At 41.4% G+C, this 11,411-nt stretch overlaps 2 protein-coding genes across 5 annotated transcripts in view; one reads left to right on the plus strand and one right to left on the minus strand.

The window, feature by feature from the left end:
- col4a4 (collagen, type IV, alpha 4) overlaps nt 1-2,574 on the plus strand; it is an 83,132-nt gene extending 80,558 nt beyond the window's left edge. For all 4 annotated transcript variants that reach the window (XM_076282310.1, XM_076282309.1, XM_076282312.1 and 1 more), the window contains exon 47: nt 1-2,574. This exon is cut by the window's left edge and continues 699 nt beyond it. The gene's annotated coding sequence lies outside the window, so the exon portion shown is untranslated.
- Nucleotides 2,575-2,852: 278 nt separating this feature from the next.
- On the minus strand, nt 2,853-11,335 carry LOC143121755 (rhomboid-related protein 4-like). Its single transcript, XM_076282327.1, has 11 exons — nt 11,139-11,335; nt 9,475-9,584; nt 9,112-9,264; nt 8,513-8,789; nt 7,752-7,884; nt 7,506-7,594; nt 7,226-7,279; nt 6,652-6,912; nt 5,927-6,019; nt 5,318-5,497; nt 2,853-5,131 (listed from the first exon to the last, which is right to left on the minus strand). The coding sequence occupies exons 2-11, from the start codon at nt 9,478-9,480 to the stop codon at nt 4,995-4,997; spliced, it is 1,383 nt and encodes a 460-aa protein (XP_076138442.1). The 5' UTR covers nt 9,481-9,584; nt 11,139-11,335; the 3' UTR covers nt 2,853-4,994.
- Between the last annotated feature and the right edge of the window lie 76 nt (nt 11,336-11,411).

The raw sequence follows: 11,411 nt of genomic DNA on the forward strand, positions 1-11,411 counted from the left end.
TTTATTGGTTGGGTTGGAGTCATTTTGGAGTCATTTCTTCCTTTCCATAGTAACACATTCTCCTAATTGGTGGATATTGTCATTCAGGAACCTCCACTCTGTTCCATTGGCTCTGCTTCTGCACTGCCTTCGATGACTTTTGTAAGTGTGTGAAAGCTCAACGAGGATAATGAGTACATCATGGCTGAACATAGCTACTGTTAGCGCTAAGCACTCACGCCATGTCTGTTCCACTCTGTGATTTATGGGCCGCTAACTAGCTGCCCTTTTTGTCCCTCTGTCAGTCAAAGGTGAATGGCACCTGAAAGATGTCATATTTCCTCTATTTCTCTCTTACCCTTCTCTCTTCCAACCTGCCTTTCTCTCTCCCTACTCGGTCCAACATGGCAAAAGGGGATACTGATTGAAGCATCATTTGCTTGGGAGAAAAAGCAGTGACGCTCCTTTGATGTCTGCCCATTGTCTGTTTATCTATCTTCCAATGTAGGTTACTATCATTTTCATGATATAGTGCCTACACACACACACACACACACACACACACACATACTGACACGTACGTAAACACATGCGGCTCCACAAAGGACATGAATGCACACACATACATTCAGATAAATCCTTTTTGTAATCATTGTCTTAGTTTTTTCCTCTTTCAGTTCATGCGTTTGGAAGCATTGCTAATGCTAATGTAGCTAAGTGGCCTCCTGTCATCCTCCTGCGAGTCATGCTCTCCATCAGGGGTCCTTCTGTCTGGTCTGTCTCTTCTGGTATATTCCTCAACCTCTCTGCTTGTTTATCTGTTTGAAAGAGAGATGGTGTGTTATTTTCTCTTTAAGGACTAACAAAAGCCATTAAATCATACTAACACACACACACACATACACACACACACACACAGACACACACACACCAGGTTGTTTTCAGTACTCGGCATATCCACTTTTTGTATTAACAGGATTAGAGTCATGTTAACCCGCTTCTCACTGTTTTAGCCCTAATGATATATTCTAATGTATGTAAATATGTTTGCACTGTCATCAGAACAGGAATGCTTTATATTTTTACTGTAAATGTCAAAAGTATTTATTTAGCTAGTGATTATTGTGGTGCTATTTTGAAAGAAAACAGAAAAGATTGATGCACACATTTACTCTCTCTCTCGCTCTCTCTATCCCCTGTTCTTTTCCTGCACAGGGAGAGGTGTTTTGCTCTCCTATGATTCAGATTGACTTGTTGTTTTGTCAGTGCTGTTACTTTGAGGAGAGATGTACAGTGTCAGTGGAAGGGAAGAAGTGAGTCATAGCAATCATGTAGGAGTGCACGTACATCTATATATTTCCAACAGATGTGTCGGATACTAAACGATGCAAAAGGAAAAGGAAAGTGGGAAGTGGGTCATGCCTGGGTTTATAGGAACACACACACACACACACACACAATCTCTCTTGCTGTCTGTCTCTCACACACACATACAGTACACACACAAACACACAGACACACATACAGCCACAGACAGGTAAAGCACAGTGTTGCAGTCGTACCTTCATTCAGCAATAAATTGAGTGCGGAGTTGTATGCCCCATATTTTGAAAAATGCTATGCATTTATTAAAAAAATGGTCTGGAAACAAATTTTTGTCATCCACATAAGACCCATATTTTTATGAAGCCTATGTATGGGATCATCATTTTTTGTCTATCAGTGTATGTTATATCTACTCTAATGCAATGTGCGTCGGTAGAATATTGTCAGTATTTCCAGTGGAGGTTAGATGATGATCATTCTTGTAAAAGGGCATATTATCTCCCTCTAGCTTAGTGGTCTATCCTTGCGAGGCATTAAATATAGCATTATTAGATTCCTTTAAGTCAGCATGTCCCCTCTATTGATATGTTTTTTTATTTTCAGGAAAGTCCATTGATGGATCTGGATGTCTTGTTCTCTAAATCTCTGCCTGGGTTTGTGCAATCCCCCCCCAGAATAATCAGTGTTGTGCTTGCCGTTATTTTCGCTGTAGGCCTAGTTCACGTCCGCATTTTGAAGTGAGAATGTCCCTCAAAGTTAAACAAGGTTGGAATCCCTCAAAAAGTTGAAGGACCCCACATGGCCAATTTCCAAGTGTGTCTCTCTGACACCTGGCTTATGGGGATAAAATTAGATAGGTGCTCTCTTTTAGTCGTGTGTAAGAGAGAATATTGTCACTTAATTTAATTGGGATGTTGAGGGCCATTAAGTGGACAATAGTTGTATATGAAAGGTGGAGGATGTTTTAGAGACCATTTCATTCTTGATTTTCTTCTCAGCTGCAAAACCTGTCTTCTAATTACTGCCATTCATTGCTGTGTCCAGTGGCCACACTCACACACTTGTGCCAAATTCACTTGCACACACAAAAAAGACTTGAACATCTTCACCAATTGGAACACAACCTTTTCCTTCCTCATAGAACAACACTTTGACTAACACATATACACACATACAAACACACAAGCAGATATTTATATGCAAACACCAGTATCCTAAATAAATCATTATGTGAACTGTTTAAGTTACAATAAATGCATTTAATTTCGATATGGACATCTGTGTGTGTCATTATGGAAATTTTGATAACACTCTTCCGACAGTTATTAGTTATTGCCTTCGGGCATGTAGTTGCACTTCCTGGCTTTTATTAACATCTCTACAACATGCTTGATTTTGTAATTAACATGCTGCTTTGCATCTTTGTCGGTCAACAACCAGTTGGTTGTCAAAGATTAGTTAAGTAGCTTTAGTGATACTCTCCTGCTTCAGAGAAGTTGTACAACCACACTTATCACAGATAAATGAAAAGGAATGAGCATAGCTGATGATGGATAAGTTCAGTTTAATGTAGGCTGGCTTGAAATCATTAACAGTGTTGAAATACAAACACAGTAAATCATCCATGGTTAGGACAACATTTTTTATTGTCATATCCATTTAAAGAAAAACAAATTACAAACACAAGAATTTGGTGGAAAACATTCAGTGGCCGTTTTTATAATGTTATCTCCAAAACACTGACCAATCGTATCTTACGGGTAATGATTTTCCTTCAGCAAAAGGAAAACAGTTTTTATATAATAATTTGATCAGGTAACAACAGACCCATGCTATCTCCTATTAAAATATCAAAGGTTTCAAGTCCCAGCCAAAATCAACATAGTGCAAATCATTGAATGCAGAGTACATCACATCTGCACAGTTGTACGGAATGTTTTTGGAACTCTCATTTTGATACACAAATTCCACCAATACAAGCAGAAAATTAATAAACTGTATAGATAGATACTTTAAGTACCGTAATATAGTTTTTTATCCAGAATAGAAAAAATAAATGGCAACGGCTATTTTCACCCCAATACAAATATCAATGTATGCTGTGTATAATTTGAAGTGGATGCTATTCATACCCCGGTGTCAGGGTTTCCGTTGTCCGGTAATTATCGGACATTGGCCGGAAAAAAAAATGAATAGGAAGCGCACACTTAAAACGACCATGTTAAACAACGAACAAATGAGTGAGGCGGTTCAAACATGGCCAGGCCCAGGCAGACTAGCCTTAAAAGTTTTTTCAGAGGCCAGACGTGATGGATGATGATAAATTGGTAACGTCTGAAGCCTCAGCTGTCCGGTCAACTCCACCACCACCAGATAAAAAGCAGAAGTGTCGGGCGTATCTGTCGGAATCAGTGACATTGGAATTGGAAGTGGAGTTGCGGGGGGTGCAGCCGTTGTGTTTAAGTTAGGCTAATGAACATGTTGCATTCTATACAGCCTGATTATGTCATTCTTTAAGCTAAATAGCCTGTCTCCAGTTTTCCTCAATTTGACTAATTTAGAAGCGATAATAGGATATTTGACCGGCATATCATCAAAATGTCCGGAAAACGAAACCACCATTTTTTTCTAGCGGAAACTCTGCCCGGTGTATATGTAACGGAGGCGAACTGAGTTAGCATGCTAGTTGCGCGTGTAAATCCTCACACCCCTAACCTTAAGCACGCTTCTAACCGCTGAGTTGGAAGCCTGGGCTTTTAGCTCAGTGGTTAGAGCGCTCGACTCCCATGCCGGTGTGTGTCGAGGTGGTGGGTTTGAGGGCCGTGAGCGGCGGACAAATTACTGAATGGAACCTGCAAACTTGTACTTAGGGATGCAAATACTGGTAGCTACTTTTCTCAACAACTCTGGCCAAAACACTTCTCACGAGAATTGAACCCTGTACTCCTATGTGCCTCACCGTGCTAGCCATCTATCTGCTTCCACGTGGCTGGTGGAAGTTTGCAGGCAAATTTATTGTTCGCTAGCCTGGGTGCCAGCCGAACTTAGTCCCGCCCACAACATTTGAGGTCGGGAAGTTCGGTCTGGCATTGTTCCGTTGTGGAGCAACTATGCTCGCCCCAAATCTGACGGACCAATCAAATCGGGCTTTACGATGATGGACAGGTGAGCAACAACGCCTATCACGTCATCTGAGCATGCTTAGGTTGATTATGTTTGCAACAAAAACGCTGTGGCTAGAAGGAGACAGATGGCTTCTAAGACCCCATATGGAAAATGCATATTATTTCAATGAGGTTTTATCATTGAAAACGATTATTTCTGAAAACTTTTCCTAATAGCCTACCCTACTACGTATCTCTCTAACTTTTGGATGGTTCATGTGTTCTTCCTACATCTCATAGTAGCCAATAGTTGGCAGGCCTGACCGTCATAATCATGAGATTGCTGTTCACTAACAAAATGACGGACGTATATTCACTGAACAAAGATTATGAAAATAAAATACAACCTTTCAACCAGAAAATTCATCAGAACAGATATTAGTGCCAAAACCTTTCTGAATTTTTCACTTTCTGCTGACGTTTGCATTTGTTGCGAGTCATCATAGAGGGTGCAAATAGCCCAGCTGTGTGGCCAAGGCTAATTGTATCAGGGGTGCAAATAGTCACTCTGAAAATAAATTGCCATTAACAGTCTGCTGGAAAAGCAGCTGCTGGCTCAGATGTCAGATGCTGAAACCTCAGGAGACGTCGGTGCCGCACTTCCTCTGTGACAGGGTTAGATGGTCTGGCAGAAGCAGCAGACTTGGCTGAGTTAGTGGGCCCTTGAAAATAAACTTAGTAAGCATAAGAGGTACAGTATATCCATACCACATGCATGCACGCAGTATATCCATACCACATGCACACAGTATATCCATACCAATTACACATGATTTTCACAATCATTTCAGCACTATCACCTGAATAGATAGATATTTAATTATAAAAAAGATGCCATGTTTTCAGACCTTGAATAAGCCGCTCGGATTGGTTTGATGCCATGTAACTACCCAGCTTCTTCTTAACCATATTCCAGAGGTTTTCAGAGGGGTTCAGGTCTGGAGATTGGGGCACCATTACAGGGTCTGGATCTGGTGGTCCGTCATCCACACTTTGATTAACCTGGTGGTGTGGCCTGGAAGATGATTCTGTTGGGGGAAAAAACAATAGTCAGTTGGGGAACAGGGTCACAGCAGAAGGAAAGAATGAAGGTTTCTCCCAAGATCATCTTGTGCGTAGCTTAAATTCAGGTAGCCTTCAAAAAGACAAAATACCGATTCCAGCCTTGCACTCCCAGATCCTCACCAATTCTCCACCAAAATTCACAGTTGGTCAAGTCAAGTCAAGTCAGTTTTATTTGTATAGCGCATTTAACGTGCAGAGAGTGCAACCCAAAGCGCTCAAGTGGTGTGAGACACTAGCTGGTAGGCCTCTCCTAGGCCTCTAGTCTGTCTAACTAATATTTACTTTTGAGGTAACACTTAGGCATTGTTTACACAAGAGAGAAAGAGAGAGAATTTTGTAATTACATAGACCAATGTAAATGTACGGTATTAAATACAGAGTTTGATAGTCACCATGTTGGGACTGATCTCCATGAGTGAGAAGATGACGGTTGCGTGCTATCCTTAGGCAAAATGTTCTGGGACAGCAAGGGCAGGTGAATACATCTGAAAGAAACAAGCATATGTACATATATATATATATATATATGTACATATATATATATATATATATATATATATATATATATATATATATATATATATATATATATCAACATTCACAGGCTCAAACATTCACAAACACACACAGATTAATGACAATCCATGTACCCAGGTCCATGTGTATGTACAGTACAGGCCAAAAGTTTGGACACACCTTCTCATTTCCATGCGTTTTCTTTATTTTCATGACTATTTACATTGTAGATTCTCACTGAAGGCATCAAAACTATGAATGAATGCAAAGTTATTTGGCCCACAGATGAATATTTGTCAAGTTATGGCTTGCTGAATATGGTATTAAATTTTTAAAAAAATAGCAACTTTGAAGAAACTAGAATATAAGACATGTTTTCAGTTATTTCACACTTTTTTGTTAAGTACATAATTCCACGTGTTCATTAATAGTTTTGATGAATCTACAATGTAAATAGTCATGAAAATAAAGAAAACGCATTGAATGAGAAGGTGTGTCCAAACTTTTGGCCTGTACTGTATGTGCATGTGTATTTGAAATCATGAATATTTTAATATATGTACCTCGCTTGCATGCACAAATGCATGCATGTGTAACTCACATTTGCAAGAGGCTCCTTTGGTTAGTTGCCTGGTAGTTCTGGGATGCAGGTCATGAAGCTGGACATATGGGTTCAAAGCATCTCTGGCTGGGGGTCTACCAGTACAGCGCTGCTTCCTGGACGGAGTGTGTGGGGAGGAATTAGCACGAGGCGGTCTATCAGGACACCTGGTCTCACAGTGTGTGGCAGGGGCTTGCTTTCGACTAAACTGTGGATGATTGAGATCTGCTGTGGGATTAGGACTGCGCCATCCACTGTAACCTATTTACACATAAGCAAGGAGAAGCAAAGGAGAAGTGTCCTTTGTTGTTGAAGGTACACTATCGTTCACTCCAAACTTCTGTCATTATAAAATACAGTATGCAGGTTATATTTCATAAAAGTAGTGCTTGAACTAGAAAGCACGAAAATGCAGAGTATGCTAACCATAACATCACCTTTGTGTCAAAGGTATATGTTAGGCAAAGGGACTCATTAGAACAATGTATGCAAACCAGAAACTAACAACTCTATGAGAGTACAGTATGCTACTGTACAAGGTAGCTTCATGGCTGGATTCTTCGTGCACACATACCTGACTCATAGAAGTACATTGATCTTCTCCCTGTCTGATTTCCTGTCATGACACCTTCAGGTAGATGCACAAACACATTAGCACAAACACAAGCCCCTCCCTGGTATGTCGAGTGGTCTTTTGACATGTAGTTTGGCCCCACAAAAAAAAAAATCACTATCTTGTGCTAACAGAGACAGATATGGCAGAAGCCACAACATCATGGGACAACACACAGACATCCTCAACTAAAGCACACTGTTGTATGAATCTGTTATCTGTACCTTAAACTGGTGTGTACCTGCACATCCTGCCATTGCACTCCTCAGAGGCCCTTTGGTGTAGAGAAGACCCACCAGCAATCCAGAAAGAGGTGTCAACACAGACACCCTGTACAAAAGAAACATGACTGACTGTTGGACTCTCTCCCTCTGTGTGTGTGTGTGTGTGTGTGTGTGTGTGTGTGTGTGTGTGTGTGTGTGTGTGTATGTGTGGTATGTGTGTGTGTGTGTGTGTGTGTGTATCCATGTGTATTAGTGGGTCTCACCCAGGTTCCAAGGCATACACCAGGAAAAGTTCCATCCAGCAGGTCACACGTGTGGCCACAGGGAATCCCATGAGCTGGGACAATGAGTTGGGGTGGTAGTAGACATTCACAACATGCAGACCAATCAGCACAGCTGAAACATAGTGGTAACCCACGTTAATGCGTTATTGCAGACCAATCAGCACACCTGAAACATAGTGGTAACCCGCGTTAATGCAGACCAATCAGAACACCTGAAACATAGTGGTAACCCACGTTAATGCAGACCAATCAGCACACCTGAAACATAGTGGTAACCCACGTTAATGCGTTAATGCAGACCAATCAGCACACCTGAAACAAAGTGGTAACCCACGTTAATGCAGACCAATCAGCACACCTGAAACATAGTGGTAACCCACGTTAATGCGTTAATGCAGACCAATCAGCACACCTGAAACATAGTGGCAGCCCATGTTAATACCAGTCTCAGACTGCACAACACACAGATCACAACAGAGTTGTCATAGGTTCTATTATGAATAGTTCACATTTTAGTCACACACATCTCACACACACACACACATACACACACACACAAACAGGATATTCCGGATCAGTATAAACAACACATGCACACACACACATACACACACACACACGCACACACACACACACACACACACACACGCACACGCACACACGCACGCACACACATTTACGTCAGGATATGCAGTGTCAGTATAAACAACATATGCACACACACAGTACACACACAGTACCATCAAATCCTACAATACACCATGAGCCATGTGAGGAATCCTCTGTGAGCACGTATAGTCCCGCCCTCAGCAGGAGATAGACCAATCCTGTAAGCAAGGAGAAGATGGCCAGCAGACAGGCAAACCAGACCCCGCCCAGGAAGTGCTCCAAAGGCTTTGCCCTCAACAGGGACACCATGTTGAGGCTGAGGTGCCAATCATTCCTGTGATGGAATGGGCCCAAGAGCATACGACGCCACTCTCGCTGCCATACTGCCGTCTGCACACTAACGCACACCTGAAACATGAATGTGTACACATACATTCAATCACTTATATCATATATTGTTTACATGAAATAAATACACAATGCACAAAATAAATATCAATACAAATCAATATCAGTACAAATATCTAATAAATATTCCTGAAGAAGCTTAGATCATTTGTATAGTACATAACTAAGGAAATTAGGGATTGTATTTTAATCGTAGATCAGAGCTGAAATATATTTGTTTTACATTTTAAAGTTAACACTGTTCTAAAACATGACCTGTGCAAATAAAAAAATTAAAAAACTATCTAAACAACATTATTTTACCTCTCAGCCCGACACCCACCTGTGTGACAGGTTTCACTGGCGACAGATAAACAAATATATTGAGGACCAGTGTTGCAATGGTCACGGGAGGGATATTGTCAACACCAGTCTGAAAGACCTCATATGAGAGAACAATCAGGCCTAGGTTGGTGGTCCAGTCCACACTATTAAACTACACACACACACACACACACATACATAGTGGGAAATAAGATACAACTATAAATACATACACTCACCAAAGAAGCAATTTCAAGAAACTCAAACATAATTATTAGTATTAAGGATTTCAGTTTTCATTTACTGTCAATTGCAGTAAAAGTCAGTTATCAGTCATTGAAGAAGTTAGAAGAAGTAATTGTGAGGTGTAATCAGCATTTACATTCATTAGAGCTTCTTTGTGTGTTTGTTCAGAGATGAAAAGGATGGAGAACAGGTGTGCACTTGACCAGCAGTTACTGATAAGAGTACCATTCCTTCTACTTCCACCACCTAAGATAGGGAAGAAGACATGTTGGATTACATGTTTAAACAGTAGCGATGTTTAGCCATTTGGCCTTTGCATTGTGGTGCGTTGAGGTTGAACTTCATTAAACTATTAGAGTTGTATTAAAGGAAAATTGATTCTGAATCTGAAAATTAAAATGTGAGCTTAAAATCACTGGTGAATACACTGATTAGCCATAACATTAATCACACTAATTCACGGATTGGGATAAATGCAGAGACCGAATTTCCCTCATGGGATCAAAAGAGTATATATACTATACATTATGATCACTGACAGGTAAAATGAATAACACTGATTATCTCCTTATCATGGTATCTATCAGTGTGTGGGATATTAGGCAGCAAGTGAACATTTTGTCCAGAAAGTTGATGTGTTAGAAGCAGGAAATATGGGCAAGCGTAAGGATTTGAGCAGCTTTGACAAGGGCAAAATTTCGATGGCTAGCTGACTGGGTCAGAGGATCTCCAAAACTGCAGCTCTTGTGGGGCACTCCCAGTCTGCAGAAGTCAGTATCTATCAAAAGTGGTCCTAGGAAGGAAGAGCAGTCAACCGACGACAGGGTCATGGACGGCCAAGGCTCATTGATGCACGTGGGGTTGGTCCGTGTGGTTCGAGCCAACTGTACTGTCGCTGAAATTGCTGAAAAAGTTAATGCTGGTTCTGATAGAAAGGTGTCAGAATACACAGTGCACAGTTTGTTGCGTATAGTGCTGTGGAGCAGTGCCCATGCTGATCCGTGTCCACTACAGAAACCAACAACAATAGGTACATGAGCAGCAGAACTGGAGCACTGTCCATGCCCCATATGGATACTAGAGTCTCTCCTCTTTCATATGACACCCCCCATGAGCAGCAGAACTGTCCATGCCACATATCCCAGTCGCTCAAAATCCATTTGGCATCGGAAATTCTACCACATATGGGTAGGCTACTAGTAGAGACCCTGGGGGAGGCCTAGGCTGCTGCATGACCCCTAGGCTGACCTCTAGAGCTGCCCTTGGCCCTGGGCAACCTGCAAACACCCACCAACAGCCTAGGGCCAGGCCTCATCTCATAGATGCATGAGCTCTTGAGCTGTAAGGCCTGAGGAGTGGATGGCAAACACTCACAAAAATAGCTTTGTGAAATCGGCCCCTGGACTTTGAAATACAAAAAACGCCCATTTTCTAAGATGGAATTGTTTATGGGGGGTGTCATATGAAAGAGGGGAGACTCGAGTATGTGAAGAGTGCCTGTTGTCTGGTACAGCGTGGCAGATGCAGAGCCGTATATCATATAGCTCTGCGGTCAACACTGCCCCCTGGTGGTAGAAATTTGCAATATGTATGTGGAATTGGAAATGTGGAATCGAAACTCAACTCCACCGCATTCCGAACTTTTACTGTCTATGATTCCGAATCGTAAATTCAGCCTCGTCAAACCAGTAGCATACTAAACACAGAATTGAAATCCCACCGCCTCATCTGTAGTTGAATTATGTATATGTTACCATATTTTGTCACACTTCTCCTCGTATTATTTTAAACTAAACTTACCTCACAAATGTCCGCATTTGCGCAGTTCTTGCATTCTGGTTTGCGTTTTTCTTCAGATTATGTGAATCTCCTGTGTGTGTGTGTGTGTGTGTATGTGTAGCATAGCTCTGTAAATAAGTGTGTACACGCAATTACGGCATGGAGGTATGGATTTTCTCCTTCACCGAAAATGAACGCCAGGCTATTGTTTTGCATAATTCTTCCTCACAATATTCCGTCTAGGAAGACCAAAGTGACGTTCATGTCACATGACGTCCTACTGATCATGTATCA

Source organism: Alosa pseudoharengus, unplaced genomic scaffold (genome assembly GCF_046254945.1).
Source record: "Alosa pseudoharengus isolate Yale_2024_CS ecotype anadromous, Long Island Sound unplaced genomic scaffold, YU_APseudo_1.1 YU_APseudo_1.1_scf_13, whole genome shotgun sequence".
In the NCBI taxonomy this organism is placed as follows: Eukaryota; Metazoa; Chordata; class Actinopteri; order Clupeiformes; family Clupeidae; genus Alosa; species Alosa pseudoharengus.